The sequence below is a fragment of the Haemaphysalis longicornis genome, unplaced genomic scaffold (genome assembly GCF_048455015.1).
Source record: "Haemaphysalis longicornis isolate Haplotype H1 unplaced genomic scaffold, Haemaphysalis longicornis Haplotype H1 scaffold_1, whole genome shotgun sequence".
NCBI classification, from domain to species: Eukaryota; Metazoa; Arthropoda; class Arachnida; order Ixodida; family Ixodidae; genus Haemaphysalis; species Haemaphysalis longicornis.
In genome coordinates, this window is record NW_027526203.1 from 286,343,012 (window position 1) to 286,364,821 (window position 21,810).

General features: G+C 44.5%; 2 protein-coding genes across 2 annotated transcripts in view; one reads left to right on the forward strand and one right to left on the reverse strand.

The window, feature by feature from the left end:
- The window catches only part of Nhe1 (Na[+]/H[+] hydrogen exchanger 1), a 44,504-nt gene extending 26,264 nt beyond the window's left edge, over positions 1-18,240 (reverse strand). The window contains exons 1-5 of the mRNA XM_077679345.1: positions 17,647-18,240; positions 15,699-15,862; positions 10,877-10,957; positions 891-949; positions 4-87 (exon numbers count right to left, since the gene is read on the reverse strand). Of these exons, the coding sequence (XP_077535471.1) occupies positions 4-87; positions 891-949; positions 10,877-10,957; positions 15,699-15,862; positions 17,647-17,822 (564 nt within the window). The 5' untranslated portion in view covers positions 17,823-18,240. The remainder of the gene's footprint in view (positions 1-3; positions 88-890; positions 950-10,876; positions 10,958-15,698; positions 15,863-17,646) is intronic.
- A 205-nt stretch (positions 18,241-18,445) lies between these two features.
- The window catches only part of Dre4 (SPT16 homolog, facilitates chromatin remodeling subunit dre4), a 62,226-nt gene continuing 58,861 nt past the window's right edge, over positions 18,446-21,810 (forward strand). Inside the window, exons 1-2 of the mRNA XM_077679356.1 lie at positions 18,446-18,597; positions 21,643-21,744. Of these exons, the coding sequence (XP_077535482.1) occupies positions 18,529-18,597; positions 21,643-21,744 (171 nt within the window). The 5' untranslated portion in view covers positions 18,446-18,528. The remainder of the gene's footprint in view (positions 18,598-21,642; positions 21,745-21,810) is intronic.

Below are 21,810 nucleotides of genomic sequence, written 5' to 3' on the forward strand. Positions count from 1 at the left end.
TACCTTATGCAGGTTGTACCCCGACTCGTAGATTATCGGGGGTAGCAAAACTAAAAAAAACATCGTTGGACTGAGTGCCTCTTCTTTCTGCAAAGTAAAATTTCAAGCATGGGCCACATGCTTCCACAAAGTTCTCACACCCAGAACAACACACTGCAACTGCATTTGAAGCAACCAGAAAAGCCTGTTCTATGCCACAATCCCCCCAATGGTGAGCCTGAAAAAAGGTAAGTGCAGTGCGACAAGAGTTCATACATCTACCTATCAGTGCTTGCACAGTGCTTGCACCTCATGGCCCTTCTACAGGTGGGCCCAACCCCCAAGATATCTGGCTACATTTTGCACGCAGATGAACTATCTGACAATAGCCATTCCCCCTAGGCTAAAAAGGCCTCTTCACTTGCTTGATGCCCCACTGCTTTATTTGCACTGAACATTGTAACATAAGTGCTGGAGAAAGCGTTTTATTTCACGTGCAAAGAGGAGTCATTAAGGAAAACTGCTGCCAGCATACTGCGAGCAATGCAGTGGATGCTGGCTCTGTACATGCCCTACCCCTTCCAACCCTTTTTCCTTTCTTTTTTATACCACATACTGGGCATTTTTTTGTGTGCCTGCAGAGACAGCAAAACTAGCACAGTCAACATTTTGTTAATATTAAGGCAATGAGCTGAGCTTAAACTTGTGCTTTACCTATTGGCCCAGCAATAACTTCCAGGATTGCCAAATTTGATCACTGCTACACATATAACCATAGAAATCCTCTCACAGCATTTCATCCTAGAAAGCACGGAGCAAGTATGTCAAATCATTTACTAAAGGAATCAAATGCAAAAGGGAAGAACTCAAAGACAAGGCTTCATAAACAAGTCACCAGGCCTGCTGATTACCTGCCAGTTTCCAAGGTGCTGGCTTGAGATCAGTTTCAGGAACAGGCCTATTAAGGCACCTGGGTGTAAGATAAAAGTGAAAATGATTAGGATACGTAACACTGCCGGTCAGGCGTGAACCCCTTCTGCTGCAAGGCATTGCTCCATTCCCACTTAATTGCTAGCCTCTGTGCTTAAGAGACAGTGAAATTGATGGCGAAAAAATCTAATCTATGTGCTATTTGTATTTACAATCTACACAATTAAAACAAGCTACTTAATGAATATTTGTTAAATCATTAGTGTTTACTCAGCTGTCACATTATAAAGTCCCCTAAATGAATATTTTTGTCCTATTCTTATCAGTATCTTTCCCTGTTACCTTTAAATGCTTCTCATCGCAGTGTCAACTGTGTCTGTGCACACGGTATGTGTGCAGGTCAGGTTTGCATTGTTAGTGCCATTTTTGGAAGATCACCGATTGGTTAGTGGAACAAAAGCTGAGATATATAGCAGTTATTTGCGCAAGTATAGATTGCCACGAAGCTGCACTAACCAATATAGTCAGTGTATGAACTGATACAAGGTAACGTTATAAATTTTTCTAGTTAAAATTATCATTGCAGCACAGATGCACTCGCTTGTCTTTCAAAATCACAAACAAACATAATGTAAGCCAGTACTTGGTGCATACCTTACAAAACAAAAGTAATGGTTTGACCTAACTCAATCTATAATTTTAAGTCCGAAAAAAAAAAAAAAAAAAACAGAAACGATAGTACATTTGTTTTTAACATTTCAAGACACTGCATTTAAAAATGCAAAGTGTGGGGGCTAAGAATAACAAAAATGGCTAAAAACCTAGTGTCTTTTCTCAATCACAAACAAATACAGTGTGGACCATTTATAATGCATGATGCAGGAGCTGTAAAAAATCCCCACTATAAGCAAACCACACTAAAACCCGAAACACGCACGAACCAAGCCACACGTACAACCCACCTTTCAAGCAGTCTTTATTCACCATCACTCAACCAAACACAACTCAAAAGCATAGGCAAGATGTATGTTTCAAGAATTTCTTTTTCCCATCAGCTGCTGTGTGGTTCTTCGAAATTGCCTCGACGACTTTAATTAAATTGTGTTTATTTTGAACGCGTGCATTTTCAGCTTTTCGGCAATTGGAAGGAAGGGTGCCATAACGGAAGAAGCTCAACTGATACCGCCAGTGCAACATGATCCGCACGCAAGCTTTTGTTCCCTCTTGGTGCGAGAGCACTAAACGCACCGCTCCTGAAAAAGCTGTGATTCTGAAGCATTCCAAGCGAAAGAATACTCGGTCAGCCTGAAAGCAGAGAGCTCGTCTTTGTTGCCAGGCGATGCCCAGGAGCATTGGGCTTGTGCAGAGTGGCTCACTCGGTGCCCACTTTCTTCTCTTTCTCCTGTCTCGGTTGGATCTTACTGCTCGCTGCTGTAGGGTGTGTGCGCCGATACCTGCCACATTCACTGGTTTAACAGCTCTCGATTTCGTTAGATGCTACCTTGTTTGGTGGCGATGCAAAAGGCGAGGTTAGTAAAAGCAGAGTCAATTTGCGGTGCAGCGGCTCCCTAAAACAATGCGCCAGCTGCCCCTGATGATGAGTGCCAGCTGCCCCCAAGAAACCACACTACAACTGGCATTGTGCTTCAAGAGACCACATTTAAAGCATCGAGTTCTACAAAAGGGGAACCAATGGTCACCAAAATCTGCATTACATCAAGTCCCACGCTGTAAGTGGCTACTTGATGAATGGTCTGCACTGTACTAAGTTTTTTTACCACAATATTGCCACTAAAATAAAACAATTCAGTAACCTGCACCATGTGTACTTTCTAAATGAATCTCGGTCTCTCTCTCTCTCATTGTTGAAAAGCACATTTTAAAGGGTCTTTTCTCATTTGTAATGGAAGACACAGCTGTGATTTATTCCACTTTTTTAGGTACTATTGGTATTTTTTTAGCAGTACTGCTAGCCTAAACATGGGGCCTTAGCAGAGTAATAAAATATGGTATAATAATAGTATAAGGGTAATATAGTTCAAATAAATGAGAAAAAAGACTCCATTAAGACATTCATAATTGTATGTATGTTTGCATTTATTGGCGCAAGGGTAACTAAGACCAAAGAGCGCCAAAACTATGTCGCGTCGTTTTTCATAGTGAGGTTTGTGCTTAAAATATGTATGAAATGAGTATGATATATCTTAAAATATTGTATATATGGGTGTAGACGGCCCGAAGACTAAAACATGGAGATATTCATGATGGCAGATGAAGGGGACTATGGATAGAACATGGCTGTATCTTGAGCCGAAGAGCATGGTACATGAGCGGGCCCCTCGTAGGAAACATCAGGGCCTTGCTCAATGCTCGTAGGCTCTGAGGTCACGCACTGTATGAGATGAGCTTTAAAAACTTGATTTCTGCAAGATAACTTAAAAGAGATTTGATTGTGAACATAGGTTCATCTCCTAAAAACAGTGCAGGGTGTAGTGGAATGTTGAAGGTATATATTTTTGGGAAATGCCGTTTTCTGGCCTCATTGCAGGATGTGCACTCAATTAACACATGGAGGACGGAGAGCCGGTCCCCACACTTGTCGCAAACTGGTGGGAGTGCACCATTCAAGAGATATGCGTGGGTAGCGTAAGTGTGACCTATGCGTAGTCTGCAAATCGATACTTCAATGAATCTGTTTAGTTTTTCTGTTGCATACCTTCCTAGGTGTGGTTTTACTGAGTGGAGTTTGTTGTCTGTGTATGTGTCCCATGTGTTCTGCCAGCATTTACGGATTCCCCTTCGGATCACTGGCTTCAAATCAAGGTAAGGGACCTGCGCTACATCAACACCACTACGGAGGGCCGCCAAAGTGGCGTTCTGGTCGGCAATTTCATTGCCCAGAATGCCACTGTGTCCAGGGATCCAGCAAACAAGTATTTTTAGTTTTAATTTATAAGCAGTCACAAGAGCTTTAAAAAGGTGATTGAGGACAACATTTTTTACAGGTTGAAAGGAATCTAGTGCTGTAACCACACTTAGGGAGTCTGTGTAGATAATTGATTCTTGTATTTTGTTCTGTGTAATGTGCTCCACTGTGATTTAAATACCATAAGCCTCTGCTGTAAAGATACTGGTATTTCTGTTCAAGGTCCTTGTGCTGGCGAAATCCGGGCCATGTGCAGCACACGACACAGCGGAAGCAGACTTGGCATCCGTGTAAAAGGAGGTGTATTGATATGTGTGTTGTAAATGTAAAAAATGCTATAAGATCAATTCACGAGGTGCAGGGCGCTTATCAATGAGTTTAAAGGATATGTCGCAACAAATCGCTGACATTTCCCAAGGCGGGACTACATCGGCGATGGAGGTCTTCATGCCCTCATCAAAAGATACACCCATTTCCTCTGCAAGGCCTTTGACACGCAAGGACATAGGGGCAGGTATCGAGGGGCGTGCTAGATATAAACGGGCAGACGAGGCGTCGTTCAGAATAGAACTGCACGGGTGATTTTCCATAGACATTGTTCTGATAGCATAGAGCAGTGCTGTATAAGCACGCTGGTGCTCTAGGCACCAGTGGTCACATTCGACATAGAGACTTTGAATCAGACTTGTTCTGAATGCTCCCGAAGCAAGGCGAAGGCCCAAATGCAGCACTGGGTCTAACATTTTTAGGGCAGTTTTAGACGCAGACCCATAAATTACGCTTCCGTAGTCCATACGTGACCTAACTGAACTGACAAATAGGCGTAGAAGGCAGTCTTTATCAGCACCATAAAACTGATGCGACAATACTTTTAAGATGTTCATAGTGTTTAAGCATTTTTGTTTGAGCGTCTTTATGTGCGGTATGAATGTAAACTTTTGGTCAAGTATAACACCTAAAAACTTTTGTTCTTTCTTGACAGGAATTCGTTCTCCGTTCAGTGTGATGTCAGGTTCTGGATGAATTCCACGCTGTCTTGTGAATAAAACACACATACTTTTATGAGGATTCAGTTTAAAGGAGCCATGAAGAGAAAACACAAGTTTGGTTCATTCAAAAGATTGCCTCGTTAGAATCATACTGACACCACTTTTAACGTAAACTTCGGTCAAATAAGCTACATAATTATGAAAAAAGGAAATGGCCATGCGACCCACCAGCTCATTTCCCGCAACAGAACCTATGATGTCACATGAGCTCAGCTCTGCGATTGGCGGAGGCCGGCAGAAGCAGACGCAAATTAGGTAGAGCTTACAAACTAGCCGAACGAGCGATTTGCGCGTAAATTTAGGGCGCATTCTTTACAAAGGAATAAGAATGATGGGACAAACAGTGGAAGTTACGAAAGCACATGTAAACATAGAAGTACTGATGCGTACTGCTGTTCGTACTGCGCACAGCATGCTTGATTTAGCTGCACAGCACTACGGGGCTTGGGGTTGTCTCAGACGACACTGGATGATTGACACAAGCAACGGTGTCTTACGTGACCACATTTGTCGAGCGAGCAGCTGTTTCAGGGAACGAATATTTTCCCCCAGAACAAAAATAAGCCACGTTTAAATACGGGCAAAAACAAACCAAACGCTTGCCACGGTATGGTGGCGCCATCTAGGTTCGGGAAACGTAAAGAAACGCGGGAACAAACCAACACCGCTATACAGGGTGGAGACAACCTTTCAACGGTCCCGTGCCGCCGCGATTGGGCCAACGTGCTCATTGCGTTGTTCTTTTCGTTTCCCACGAGACCTAGCAACGCGAAACAGACGATATGATTCAAAATTCTTTAGTAAACCGCTTTGCGGCGATAATTTTAGAGCGGTTTTGACACAATGACTTGCTTCGGCGACGAGCAAGCGACCCAAAATGGCGGCGCCAGCGTATACTTGTCTCGACCCTGTACGGCGGATGCGTGAATGAAGGTATTCTAGGCTGCAGAGCGGTCGGTTCCTGTGATGTCATTGCAGACCCCGAACACAAACGATTTAGCGGGAAAATCAAAATTTTAACCTAAATTGTTTAATTTCTCAGTGAATAAAGCATCGTTTGTATCCGGACAAGCGCTGGGGGCACTATAAAACACGAAATCTTTCGAATAAAACCAACTTGCATTTTCTCTTCATGGCTCCTTTAAAACCATTTTCTTCTGTCCATTTCGCAAGCCTGTTTACGCCTAACTGTATCTGCCGTTCGCATATGGACAGGTTGCATGATCTAAAGCTAATATGGACGTCGTCAACGTACATTGAGTAGGAGATTGTGGGTGGCAATGATTTCCCAAGCGAATTCATTTTAACTATAAACAGAGTACAGCTTAACACTCCACCTTGAGGAACACCATTTTCTTGTGTGTACGTTCCAGATACCACTGTCCCTACTCTTACTCTAAAGGTTCGCTGTGACAAATAACTTTCAATAGTGTTTAACATGTGCCCAGACACACCGAATGCCTTGAGATCAAGCAGTATGCCGTGGCGCCAAGTTGTGTCATATGCTTTTTCCAAGTCAAAGAAAACAGAAAGACAGTGCTGTTTGTGGATGAAAGCATCTTTGACATAACTCTCAAAGGCTACTAGCTGGTCAGTTGTGCTTCGACCTGAACGATAACCTGCCTGACAACTGTCCAGGATGCCGTTATATTCAAGAAAGTGCATTAGCCTTTTATTTACAATTTTTTCAAAAAGCTTTCCCAGGCAACTTGTCAGAGCTATTGGTCGGTAACTGGTAGGTAGTGAGGCATCTTTCCCTTCTTTTAATATGGCAACTACAATAGCTTCTCTCCAAGCTCTTGGAAAGTATCCTGCTGCCCAACTTTTATTGAATAGGTGCAGGAGTGTTTGGAGAGTTTCTGTGTGCAGATGTTGAATCATTGTATATGATATCCTGTCTGCTCCCGGCGCTGAAGGCTTACATGTTCCTAGGGCAACCAAAAGCTCTGTTAGAGAAAATTCAGAGTTGTATGGTTCGTCAGATGTTTTGTTATCCCTAATAGGTTTTTTCTCCATGGATGATTTACACCGCAAGAAAGTATTCATGTAGTGAGTAGAACTTGAAATATATTGAAAGTGTTTTGCTAGTGCGTTTGCCTGGTCCTCCAGGGTGCCACCCGCATGTGTGTTTTCCGTGTGTGTTTTCAGGCTGTGTGTTTTCCGTCCATTAAGCTTTTTAATTCTATTCCATACTTTGCCTGTATCTGTGTACGAATTTATAGAAGTCCCAAAAGAGTGCCAGCTCTCCTTTTTGGCTTGCTGGCGAATGCGCCTTCCTTCTGCCTTCGCACGTTTGAAGGAAATGAGGTTTTGGGAAGTGGGATACCTGCGAAGGATGCCCCATGCCTTATTTTGAGCCTGCCGTGCATGCCGACACTCCTCATTCCACCACGGCCTCCTAGTGTTAGGTGTGGCACCAGATGTTTGCGGAATTGAGCACTCGGCGGCATGAAATATATGGGCCGTAATCAGTTCACAGGCTTCATCAATGCCCAAATGGCTTAAAGATGTGTATGAAAGCTGAGCTAACTGTTTAAATTTTCTGCACCAGATTCCTTAAACCTTTTATGACAGATGGAACTGTTAGGGCTTTTGTCTATGCCTTTTAGGATGACTGGGAAGTGGTCGCTCCCATAAGGATTATCGTCCACTCCCCATTCAACAGACGGAAAGAGGACAGAAGAGCCGATTGCCAAGTCTATGTGGAGTATGTGTTGTGTGTAGTGTTGTAGTATGTCGGCTGTTTGTGATTGAGTAGACAAGCTCCGGAAGAAAATAAAAACTTTTCTAGCAAGCGGCCTCGGGCATCTGTCCGTTGAGACCCCCAGAGTTCACTGTGAGCATTAAGGTCGCCCACTAATAAGAAGGGTTCCGGGAGCTCATCTATCAGGGACTCGAATTCTGAGCTCGATAGACGGTAATCCGGGGGAATGTACAGAGAGCAAACTGTTATTAACCTATTAAAGAGGATAGCTCGGACTGCCACAGCTTTGAGGGCAGTGAGCAGCCGAAGAGGTTGGCAGGGGACAGACTTTTGCAAGACAATCGCTACACCACCAGAGGAGTGAGTGCAGCTGTCCCTGTCTCTCCTGAATACCGAGTATCGTTTGAGAAAGTTAGTTTGTGTAGATTTTAAGTGTGTTTCTTGTAGGCATAGGATATTTGGATGGTACTTATGAAGGGTTTCGTAGATGTCATCGAGGTTTCTAATTAGTCCCCTACAGTTCCATTGGATAATGCTTTGAACTGCCATAAAAAAAAATAGAACAAAGATATTGAGCGTATGTTTTGCTCGGACGGAGATTCCTATGTCCCTGAGCCCGAATCAGGACCAGTGACTCGGGGGGCTTGTGGTTTTTTTCCCGCGGCCAAGACTGCCGCGCTGTTCTTTTGACGATTGCGATGCAGGCCGAGATGGCCCGACATCCATGTCCTCATCTGAGTTTCGGGGCGTTGGCGGAATGGAGGATTTACAGCACCCGCTCCGCAACGCGTTTGAAGGAATGGCCGAAGATTCAGCCACTACCTTTGTCGATGTGCTGGACATGGCTGCAGAAGAGGGGCCTTCTGTACCCACATCCATCGCCACCGGAGTTTCGGATGCCGGAGTCTGTGGAGTAGCGACAGCAACGCCACTCCCCGTGCAATTCTGGTCAGGTGCAAGGCCTGCGAGCACCGCTGGCGATGCCTGAGTTGTTTGGCCTGCCAAGGGCAGCACCCCAGGGGGTAGGTGCGCCCCCAAGTCAGTTTCACTGACCTGAGTGGCCGCAGAAACCAGACACCGCCCCACCCCCCGCCGGGCCGCGCTGGCGTAGCTCCCTGAAGGAAGCAGCGCATACCTTTTACGGGCTTCTGGAAATGAGAGATTTTGTGTCACTTTTAGGTTTATGATTTCTTTTTCTTTCTTAAACTCCTGGCAAGAGCGAGAGTATGCCCCGTGGGGTCCTCCACAGTTACTGCACTTGAGTTGGGTGCTTTTGCAGTCGTCAGCAGAATGGTCCTGCTCAGAGCACTTTGCACACGTTTGTTTTCCTCGGCACAAATTGCTGCCGTGCCCATATCTCTGGCAGATGAAACAACGTCGCGGGTTTGGTATGTATACTCTGGTCTCACAGTGCAGAAACCCTGCGTTTACATACTCTGGCAAAGTGCATCGATCAAAGGTCAGTATTATGTGCTTCGTCTTAATTTTGTTTCCGTCCCGTCTAATGGTGATGCGTCGCACAGCGGTTACCCCCTGCTCGCGCAAACCTTCAAGCAGGTCAGAGTCTGTTTCGTTGATCAGTTCTGATTCGGAAATGACACCTTGGCAGCTGTTGAGGGTACGGTGGGTAGTTACTGTGATCTCAAGGTCGGCTAGCTTGGTTTGCTTCAAAAGGGTGTTGGACTGCTCTCTACTCTTGACTTCGATCAGCAGGTCTCCGGAAGTGAGCTTTTTCGCTTCATAGTTTTTTCCTATCAAACCATCAATGAACTTTGCAACCAAAAACACCGATTTGCTGGTAACGGGAGTTGCTTTATCAACTGACTGCATCATTAGGAAGCGTGGGAAGTTGTCAGGGTGGTTGAAGACGAGGTTAGAAATTGGTTTGAAAAGTTCTTCGGTGCGGCCTCGTTTCGGAGGCCGATCAGTTCGTTTGGGTGGAATGGAGAAGGAAGCCATAAAATATGGAATGAATTCGGTGGCAAGGCCAGTCACCCACCACGGAGCCCAACAAGGGAACGTGGCTTTGCAGCCCACGCTAACTGTACGTTGCCACTATAACCCTATGCTCGGGATCTAGGTTGAAGCCTTCGCACAGGGTTAACCCTCGCCGCCTGGAGAAAACGGAGAAATAAAGAAAAGAGAAGATGACAGGACAGGGTTTGGAAGGACAATAGGAAAGCAAAAGAATGAAGAAGAGGACAGGAAAAGGCGACTGGCTGATTCCCCCCAGGTCGGGTCAGACTGGGGGCACCGTCTACGGGAAGCGGGGGCCGAAGTGGTGTGTTGCCTCTGCCAGGGGGCCATAAAGGTCCAAAACAACCCTGGCTTTGGCTCAACCACCAGGATGCCCTTTTCCCCGGACACGGCAAAGCCACGCACAGCCGAGGGCGTGGGTGGGTCCAACCCACATGGGCTCGGGGTCCGCGGTGTCGCCACTACCGTCACCTTGAATAGATTGATTGATTGATTGTGATGTTTAACGCGTCGACGCAACGCAGGCGATGAGGCACGCCGTAGTGGAGGGCTCCGGATTAATTTTGACCACCTGGGGATCTTTACCTTGAATAGACAAGGCGCCCCTGCGGGCAAGACATTCATAATTCTACTAGCTAAGGTGATAATTTGAGTGAGTCATTTAAAACTTGCTGAAAAAACAGCCCCAACAGCAGGGTGAATGGAACAAACAAACAACGGTGTGTAGCTGTATTTCCTTTTGTCTTGTTAGTGCTCTGCTTTTACTAACTTCGCCAGTAATACTACAATGTATGCCCCTGGTAAAAGGTCTGACTGCCGATTAATTAATTGCCTTGGCATCAAGCATTCATCTTCCCTAACTACACGCACAAATAGCCAGCTGTAGTAAGGCCCAGCAATTAATTTTGATGGCAACCCCCTGGCACCGAGACTACTGCTTAGAGGTACGGTAGCCTGCACACTTAGCTGGAACATCAGATTAGACTTCAGCGAAGAATATCAGAAGAATTTTGCTGAAAAACTGTTCAAATGAACATGGAGGACTTAAGCGCCCCCTTAAACTTTAGTACCGTTTTAACAATGTTCTGGGCTACCAGCGATCAAGCTTCTAAAACTCCTACGGATGTGCCAAGAGGGGCTACTAGTTAAGGAGCCCAAATCCAAAATTAGGAACACAGAGCAAAAAAAAAAAAAAAAAATTGTTCTACTGATTTACAAGTAATTCGTTGGCTACCTACAAATACTTCACACTGCGCTTCACACTGTATTTATATTGTGGCCCTTGGTGAGACAACTGGATTGTTTTCTTACCAATGAGTACGACGACCACACTTTCAGGGAGGAATTCAAAGTTGGCTTGGATCAGGAAATGGATCATCAGTATGCACACCGCTGAAACAGAAGGTCGCGACGTCAACTTCATGGCACTTATCGTTTCGAACACTTCCAAGAACTGCCACTGAGAACAGAGTCTCAAACAAGGTTAAGAGCTGGTTTAAGCACGGAGGCAGGATTACCCAATGTCTTTAGGTAACCTCATACAGAAAAAACTTGCGCTTGTGTAACGCAGGTGCACAGCTTACAAAAGACACAGCGTTAAAGATGGCCCACAATTTAAGTTTATTACACCTGTGGCACCACAAATATACTGTCAATCAAAGCAAATGACTGGTTTGGCCCTGCAGGTTTACATGGGAAAAAAAAAAAAGTCATTTGATAATGATGGTGAAACCTTACTGAAGGGCCAGATAATATGTATATATGTCCACAATGTTTTTATAAGTTTGATGTCTGAAACAAATAAACATTTCAGAAATAAATAATTGGCCATGTATCGGCTCCCTTCGCTGCAAATGTTGTTGAAAGACAATGGCTGTCTGCTGCCCTGCCGTTTAAATTCCTCTCCTCTACTCCCCCCATGATAAACCCGGTAAAGGCTTGCTCAAGTCGATTCAATTTTACCACCGCATTCCTTTGCTCCCGGGCTATCCACTGGAACTTCCATCACTGTTAAACTTCCTGGAATGCTGCCTTGAGGGCTAGCGTCGCACATGAGTACTTTTTGTAGTTTCAGGTCAACCATCTTTTTCAGGGCATATGTTTTATTTGCTACCACAAAAATCAAGCAGCCATGTACTTCTAATTAAAAGAACCCTGCAAATATCACTAATGTATGAATGTTTTGCCTCAAATATTCCTAATGTTTTCTTTCTGCTCAACAATGTTGGCAAGTATGAACATTGCCACCACATTTAGTAGTTTGGAAATGTTTTGCCTATATAAGCGTATCATTCAAGAACCCTTATAACTTTTGGCTGGGTGGCTGAATTGGGGGATAGACAGACAGACCAAAATTTTCGCTTTTAAGTAGCCTGAGAAAGACTACAGTCTTTAAAAAAAAATACCACTCTTTTAGGTGACATATGACATCACAAGCCACGACAAGCACGGAACAAATCCGTATCTGGTTAGCAGCGCAAATACGTCAGAGCTTTCATGAAGGTGTTGTCTGCCTTTTTCTTTACGTAAAACAACATTCAGGAAAAATATTGATTAACTCGTAATTTCTACACACGGTACTCTCCAGGTTATTATTGAACTTTCTTGTTTTGGTGACAAGCTACTACTATCGAGGCTACTAATTCAGTACAGAACCTAATACAAATGTGTTCCCCGAACTCAGTGGCTCACTGAATGCCATTTGAAATCAATGTCATCTGGTATTTCCGTGTAACATCGTACTAATACCCGTGCCACATGTACACGAAAAATGACATTAAGTGTTTAAGGCCTTAAGATACCAAATGACATTATTTGGGAAGGCCGTGCTACACGTGAAAACCCAAAGGCATTAAATGTGTTAGGCATGATGGTGATACTGACCAAAAAGAAAAATGCGCTCATATTTCAGAAGTCTTTAACACAGAGAAAAACGTCTTACAAGGATTAAAAATGTTCTTGTGAAAGAAAACGTTATGAGAAATAGTGTTTTCTAAAAAATAGTGTGAGCTGTTTCTAAAAGTGGCTTCAGCAGCTGCCGTCGCCTGCCAGTAGTAGCCAAATGTGAAAAATTCAAAACGATGAGTAACACAATGTTTTGTCTTTTGCCGCTGTTTTCGTGAACTTCGTCTTCTTCAGAACTTCAAAAATCGTGTGTTATTTCGAAGCTCAGCTACGTTTCCGCGTCAACATTCTGGTGCTGAGAGTTTTGTTGCTTTCATTTGGTGCTCATCGCATTCGAGAGAAGGCAGATTTAAGGCGTCCGTGAAGGCGAATGTCGTGCGGAACTCCTTAAACTAAAAATGACATTAGAGTGAACGGCCTTAGATTTCTGCATGTAGCAGCGAATCAATGGCATTAAAACTGAAGGCATTAGGCACTTCATGCCATTTTTCGTGTACATGTGGCACGGGTATAAATATCATTAGGTTTGTCATGTGACAGTGGTACAAAACACACAAAATATACGTCGCCCAATTTAAGCGGATGCACCAACCAATCAACGACTAACAACTTAGGCCAGCTGTTCACTCCTGGTGGTCTGCAGAACCAAAGGAGAACGCAAAGGCTTTTCGGACGCCCACCAAGTCCTCATTGTATAGGACCCCCCCATAGTAGTTCATTTCATTTCTTTCCTCGCTCCAGTTTGTGAAGATGCTTTGCTGCAAAGCATGAGTACATCTTGCTGGCTTCTTCCCACAGAGTCTTTTTTATACCTGGACCCCCAGCCCTGTTGTGAAAAGGCTCTGTGGGGAGAAGCCAGCAAGATGTACTCATATGCTTTGCTGCAACGCATATGAGTACATCTTGCTGGCTTCTTCCCACAGAGCCTTTTTTATACCTGGACCCCCAGCCCTGTTGTGTTGAAGGCCACTGAAGGAGCCCATTAACTGTGGAGTGTGCCGAGCACCAGGGTATAGATGGTTATGTTAATGACTACTCTGCTCTGTGCCAGGGCAAATCAACCCATCTTCACAAAAGTGCCCTTTTCAGCTCGCCCAAGATGAAAGTGAAAAGCCATGAGGAGAGGTTGAAGGTAAAAATACTAACATTAAAACAAAAAAATTTGGTACCCTGAGAGGTACAATAAAAGAAATCCTGGATGCAAAGGAAGCCTTCCAGCATCATAGTGGGTGCTTTTATAATATTAAAAAAAAAAAAATGGCCTCTAGGAATTGGCGCTAGAAAATTTGTTTCCTGGGCCCGCTCCTTGTACTCATGAATGTGTGTTAGGGTAGCCGCTGACACGTGCAATAACCTTGTCCTGAACCGACTAGCTTGGACTGCTGCATTTGGGCATGTTTAGAAAGCTCAAAGAATCAAGAGGGGGTTCTTATCATGACCTTTTATGCCTGTTACACTCCTACAGGACCTAATTGGAAACCGGTCAAACTGTGTTCCTTGTATGTGCAGCATTTCTATTATACTGCAACAAAATCAGCACTGCCTGCTGCGGTGTCCGTGTTTTCTTTTTAAGTGGTATCTATTACACCTTCATTGACTGAAACACGTTAGAAAAATCTGTAAATGTGTGAGTTCATGCTTCATGAGCCAATAATTAGTATAAACTTGACATGAGGCACCATGATCATTACAATTCAGCAATGGGCATTGGCGGCGTGCATCCACGAAAGCTTCTTCTCACACGTTAATGGTAGATCGACACCTAAATTTGCATGCTTCTCCATGAACTGCAGTTTCAAGAGCCCAGTTCCATTGAGTCTGCTTTTGTGATTCTAGACCCTGTTTCATTACCCAAAAGTATAGGCTTTTGTATTCCCCATTTGGCAGGGATGTAGGACAAATGTTGACAGAACCTGCCGTCATATTAACTCCGTGGATGCTGACAAAAGTAGTGAGGATATAGGACAAATGTAAAAAGCACCCTTGTATCAATATATTAGAACTTGGGGTCATGGTAACACCAAAGTAAGGGGTCAAATCATGGGCATGGGGCAGGCAATCTCAAATATGAATGAGGCTGAGCTCTGCACAGCATGCGCAAATAAGCTGGACTTAAAAGAAGTGCATGCATTTGTAGGATCAACTTCAAGGCGCAAATTTAAGGTATGGTTTACATGATCAACTTTAAGGTGCAAGAGCAAATAGTTTCTTATTACGACGTGTCCCGTGGAAACACCACCTCGCCCCCAGTCGTCCCTCCCCTTCACATACTTCAGATCTATTATTTGTGGCAGTCCACAAGGCTTACCAGCACAACCACTGGTCTGGACACACAAATGCACCTACCACTGCCTATTTTATGTATGGCCACTGAAGCCAAGATGCTTGCATCTGAATATTCTTCACTTTATTTAGAATGAACAACATTTTTTTTTCTCTTCCCCGTAGTTTTTCTTCCAACACTAAAGATAAATCCCCCCCACCCCTCTCATGTTTTAAAGGGGCCCTAAATAGGCTTCCGAAGGTCGCCATTTCAATCGCGCAATCGCTAGAGTACCCCTTCACGACAACGTGTACCAAATATTACACCTCTGCGTAAAGCAGGGGCCGCACAAACACGAAAAAAAGATTTCACTTTCTCTCCTGGCTCACCAACCATACTTTGCCGCCACACTTGCGCGCTCTGACGCAGTTCTTTCCGGCTCTGACGCGCCTCTATGACGCACGAGACACTGCCCAGTGCGGCGCCGCGAACGCGAACCACAGCGACAGCGCTTACCATGCAACCGGAATCTGGTGGGCGGAGCATGTGCGTCGAGTGCTAAAAAAAAAAAGCGCGCGCAGGGCTTGGCGCAGCCAATGACTGCACGTACATCAAGGAGGGTGACGGATTGCCCTGTTTCTCTCGGTGGTCTTGCGCCGGGTCGATGACGTCGCGGCTTCCACAGTGCTTCGGAGGAGCTACTAGAGGAGGAGAGCCCCAGGCCTTATGGGCGGCCCCTTTTAATGAGCGATAACTCGGCTAATACTTAACGAATTTAAAGAATTTTTGCGGGATCACGTTCCTTGGATAGTACTCCAGTGACTGCGCACGCAAAATCGTAACATTCGGTAGCCTATTTAGGGCCCCTTTAAGGGTCTGTCATATAATCTCAGCGGAGGAAAACAATGTCTTTCACCACCCTGGTGCAATAATTATGGGCACCAGGGTTTCCTCAGCCGCACCAACCTATGACGCTGAGCGCAAAGAAGATGGTCATGCTGGAGTGGTGCTCTTCCTCAGCGGACTCCTTTTGCGGAAGGACTGGCTCTGCCGGTTGAGCTGGCAGCACGGCTGTTGTCGCAGCGACTGTGGAGACATTGCTCTCAGTTCCGTTGGATATGGACGAGGTTCTGCAAACAGACAAGAACACGGAGGCATGAGATGCACGTGACTTAAAGGCAGCTACACAGAACGTGCAACCAAAAAAAGTCATCGACAGCACTGTCACAAAGCAGCACTACAACCCAAGGCACCTGTCAACAGAAAATGTGCTTGTAAGTTTCGAACAACAGCAACTTGCAATCCACGGTTTTTACTGTGGACTGCCAAAAACGCATAAAGGCTGATGTCACTCGGCTTGCTGTGATACTTTTTGTAGAATATTTTCCACACATATAACATTATGTTTTGTCACTTTAGGCGTTTTATTTTTGAATTACAAGATGTGAACTTAGCACGAAAATGAAGTACGTAGTCCTGTAGCCTCACACTTCAGCCCACATCGCCTATGATGCCACGTAGCTATATAGGTGGTGTAATAATTAGGGCTCATATCACAGAACACAGCTTTTGTGACCTTTGTTGACAATTACGTATGTAGGAACAATGTGTTATCTATCATATAAATCAGTGGGTGCTGAAAAGCATTCACCAAAAATTTCCAAGAAACAATAGCGAGGCAAGTGTGTTTAGTGAGAACAGGCCTTTAGAGAAATACGAAGAAGTCTATTCAAACCAGAAGCCTTAAAAAGGCTTCGATAACCAGCCATTAACCAATTCTTCAAACCTATTTCCCATTACCTGTGTGCCATGTAACTATCTATAAATAGTCTCAGACTGATGCTGCATGGCCGCTAAATGCTTCTATAAATTTTTTAAGGTGCAAAATAGATTTATTTCACTGCCAGCAAGAATTTTTTTCACTTCTATTTTTTTTAACAATACATTATTATTTTTTCAACACTGTATATAAATCCTGAAAACAAATTCGAAACATGGTACTTTTGGCTTTAACTAATTATGAATGGAGAAAAGACAAAGTTGCGGGCAATTTTTGGAATTCATCACGAAGTAACAAAACAAAACTATGTATGTATAATTGCTGGATGTGCCTGACAGGTCTCAGGAAATGTGACGGGTAGGCGTCATGTGGTACTTTTAGGTACAGTGCAGGAATTCTACAGCGCCGACTCTGCCACAAAGTAGTACTCTATGTGCTTGATGCGGTAAAAGTAGACAGAATGTCACTATGTGGTTTAGGCAGCAAGCATTTTAATATTGGCATTGTATCTTGCCACCACTGCCTCCTCATTGGCAGCAGTACAGTTACTTATATCATTTATACCACCGAACTAACACCTCAAATTACAACAGCTGCTGGATGTACTTCTGAATGTAAAAGGTTCGGCTTTGACTCCCAGTAATGTTTTCCTTCGTAGTTTTTCTTACACAATATAGAATTTTAGTAACATTATCCCATCGTCAAACTTTCGTAACCTTATGTTCAGCCCTCACAGTTTACTTAAGTAAATAACTAGGGATTACGGGTCTTAGATTTGGTTAAATTAGGTCTGTGTTCTCTCTCTTTCTCTTGCAAATTATAAAAAATTCAGGAATTTTTTTGTTTGTCGTGCTACCATGTACAAAATACTACCGATACCATGTACAACATAATTATGGGCATAATGGTCTCACTTAGGTTAGGTTTGTTTTGATAAATTGACATCGAATCACCGCGGTAAGGTCACGTTAATCAAAAAGAAAAAAAAAAGTCGCAAAAGGAGGGATAAAGCCTCAAAGATATGTAAGGCATGTTCCCGTCCCAGAAAGCACCAACTGCGCGAGCGAAGAAGAAAGAAAAGAAAGAAGGAGTTTTCTAGGAAATCTCACGAGAAGTGCAACCTGAGTCGCTTACACGTTGGCTGTCGCGTTCGACGAGCTGTAACTGGATGCCGGTACTGATGAAACTGTAGTTGACGATCGCCCGGATTTTTCGGCTGATTTTGACTCGCAGAATGGTGATGTAAGCCACAGCAGCGCTAGAACCACTATGACACTCTTTCTAGGAGTCATAATGACGTTTGGCTTCATGTGGAGTCGCAGGTTGACTTGAACCGGTGACGGCAAACGAAGTGTCAAGCGCTTGCGGTGTCGTCTCTCGCTTTCAACCCATACTTGCTACTTCGGACGCTTCAGCAGCTGCTTCAGCCACCAGTGTTGTGAAACTGTTGCGAATCTGGAGCAACTCGGGACAGCACAGATGCTAGCGCGCCGGCATATACATAGCGCTGTTTTTGGAGGCAGGCTTGATGGGCAGGCAGGTCAGCGTCGCGTGTACTGTGGACGGGAGCACTACACTCGAGCGTGTAAGCAGACAATTCTCTTGGGAAGCTGCCAGCTATCCGCTGCTCTCTCTCTCGAGCAGAGGTGCGGCGCATACGGTGCCAGCACGGAAAGCAGCTGGTTGTCGTTGTTAACTTACCACTGCCGCTGGACTGGCTTCGCTCGCACCGGCTCCTGCACAGACTGCGGCTTCTTCCTCAAGTCGGTTTCGTTTTCATTCAGTAAAAAACATAGTCGTGACATAATTTTACAAAACAAATAACTTACCAAAATAATTTGATGCTAAAAATTTTAAAAGTACAAAACTTTTATTTTTTTTTAAATAAAAAACTTTACTTTAAACAGCTAGTTGATAAAAAGCTAGCGCCACTTGGGCCAAAGTTTACGCAGTTTACATTCTCGCGCCATTCGCAACCGAGGAATACCGCCATTTGCTAGCCGTTGTTCGAGCGCGATGGCAAATTTGACCGTAAATAAGGACACTTTTTACCGGCGGATACGACGTTTATATGCTGCTTGGAAGGTAATCATTCGTTGTTAAAGTGTTCATGCTCGTTGATGCTCTTACTCCCCGTTAAAAATTGTTCTCACCTCCTGTGAATGGGGTGAGTGCATTGTCGCGTTCGAGCCTGCAAAGAAGGGTGCAAAGCAGCGTTCATTCGTCAAATCAGCCTGTTTAGCACATAGAAATCGAGTTTTTTAAGCGAGTGAAGTTGTTTTCGGGAGCTGACGTTCTTCCTGAGGTGTTGCGTTGCCTGCTTCTCATTTGCGCGCGTTGTGTGTTCCGAGGGAAACACGTGCCATCGTCCTTAGACTGCTCGTGTTCCTGATGTTCGCCGTCAAAAACTGCTCAAGCAAATTTATCTCTGTCTCCAGATGTACTGGAGGGTGCGACGCATTTATTGGTGACAGTGTGCGTCCCTCCTGCGGCCCTCCAGCGTGAACTTGCGAAGCGCTGTCCTGTCTAACGCAAAATAATAATAAAAAGATGCAATTCACCACAATTTTATTGTAAAGCAGCTCTTATGAACAGTCTAGTGGGTGCTTCAAGTGTTGCGGGTTGTCGATGTTGCAGAAGTGACGATATTTTGTGCCGCAGTGCTAGGCTACGTAACTGCGTGGTAGTAAGGGCCTGTTGTCGGTCGCAAACCGTTTTTGTCATGCGCGTCGACAGAGCAGTATGATTACAACGGCCGATAAGTTCTCCAGAAGGCGCGAGTGTGAAGGCGCGCGAAGGACATTTGCGCTTCAGCTTAAATCAGCGCTTACTCATGATCGCACCGCTGCCTTTATTTCGTTCATTATTAACTGACACCGTTAACTGTATCAGGTATCAAGCATTACGTTAAGAAGTACGAGTTTTAACGCTTGAGCTCTGGCCAATACCCTTATGTTTGCTTTATTTTCGGTTAAAGGCTTCCGTAGCAGCTTCACAAAGTCCCAGAAAGCACATGAAAGACAGCAGCGAGCATATAAGCGCAAAAACAAAGTACAATCAGTTTGCACTTTGGTTTTCGTGAATGTGAGCTGTTTTTGGCCCCATCAACTGCCACACATTCTCCAAGTCAGTGAGAAGCACGTAATTATTCTGACTGATACCTCTAGTTCAGCGCAGATATTTTTATTGAAACATATATTGTTTCAGTACATGGTTTTCTGCTTGGCCCTGATTGACATGATCCAGGAACATTTCACTTCCAGTTGTCTCTGCTAGTTAACATTCTGTGCAACTTTCGTATCCAATTCTATTCATAATTTTTCAGTTTATTCAGTTCATTGTATTCTACTTTTGAAAACTAACCAAGTGCGAAGTCTGACCTGTGAGATAAGCACCGGAAACAGGTTATATGTTGGGTACTTTGTTTTCAGGTTTTATAACTTTGTGAATGATGAGTGTAAAACAATAGCACAATTTTGTGCTTCAGTTCATTTTGAAGAATCACGATCCTCTTTGCGTGTGCCATGTTCATGGTGCTTGAGTTTTCATGAAAAGTGCCATGCAAAGGAAATCTTAAAGTATAAGGAACGCCAGCTTCCGTTAAAAAAAAAAAAAACTGCAGCCATTCCGAAACAAAAACGAAAAAGAACAGGAACTAGGGGGCAGGTTTTTGAGTGAGGGTGGTAAACCCTCCCATAATGGCTTTGTGATGCTATTGGTGATCGCTAGTCCCCGAGACTTGCGTTACACAACTGAGACAGGCACTTGAGACGGAGGTAGTAGACGGGCATGAACATTTATCTGGACGAGACGAGTTAACGAGAAGGACATTACAGCTACAAATCGAATGCTACAACGAACTCTATCCTAAGCACACAAAGTTCGGCTAGGGCGGGAAATACCAGTTCTTAGTTCCGATTAGACACGTGTCTGTAATAAATGAAAAGTCTCACATGGCGCAGTGGATGCTGAGGTGTTGAAACCTGTGGTTGTCGGCACCCTCTTGGTAGTTGTCCCAGTGTGCACCACTTCGGACAGCCGGTGCTGGCGATTGAATGCGCGGTCAGCTAGTAGACGCCTGGCACGGCAGCCAGGCTGAAGTTCGGAGCCTCGTCCGTCCCAATGGCCTCGGAAAATCCTGGCTACTGCATAGCGGTAGTCTTGAGGGCAGCCTTCAGGAACCTTGTTCGCTCAACTTCGCTCTGCTTCCTCACCCAATCTCGTGCCCTCCTCTTCCTCTTCCTTCGATGTCACTTTTATGCTTCGGCTATTTTGACGGTTGACTTGCTGTAACAGTCTTCATGGCACATACCCCCGCATGGGCGATTGTCCATCTTTGGCTATCCCATGACAGCTTGCTGTTTTTGCACAGTAGGCTGTTGTCATGCTGAGAGGTGGTAAAACAGCACAGCAGCTACTAATTTTTAGAATTCGCAGGCAGGTGGCGCCACATTTGGAAAATAGTGGCCATTGGAAGATGTTGATTTAGCCGTCATGGATGTTTTGAAAAAATGGAGTAAGCAAGTATTCAATTAGGCTGCCAGCCGTTACGGCTACTTGACCTACTTGCCGTCTGCTCTGGCTGGTTTTAGCCTGCCACTTGTGATTCTTCACCAACCATTTGGCCCTATTGTGGTTTGCGCATAAGATATAAGCAAAAAGTGCTGTTTTGCATTTTAAAATTGCAGTGGAAGTCGTAAAGCCCCAGGTGGTTGCAGCTACTGTAGAGTCCAGCCGATGCTCTAGACACTTTTCCTAGATGATTCACTGATTTTGTCGGCTCTTTATGTGTGTAGTTCAAACAAAAAGATATTTAGCCCTAGTTGTCCTTTTAATTTAAGTGCTCTGTTTGGGTGGTAACACTAAATAAAGCCCATCTTTACTGTATTCCCTGACATTCGGTACATGAGTATCAATAACAGGGAAGCTTTAACATTTCTGCGGTTAAAGAAGTGGCCTGGGAAATGTAAAATTTGAGGCTTTGTTGCATATAAGCTTGCTCTTAGCACGTTTCATGCATCTAAATTACTATTTTCAACTCGAGAACTTTTATTGGTCGGGCTGCCCATCATGGCAGACACTTTTTCGTTATGTGATTGGGCGAGCGAAGTTTTCTGTTGTTGTGTGCAGAAACCTGATGATCACTATGCCTCCTTTGGGAAAATGGACGCGCTGGTGTCTGCTGTTGGCGTTGATGAAGAGGTCATGTACAGCAAGTCCACAGCCATTCAGGTGAGAGCATGTGACATTGCGTCATCTGAAACACGGACATTGATTTGCCTGTGCCCTTAAGCTTAG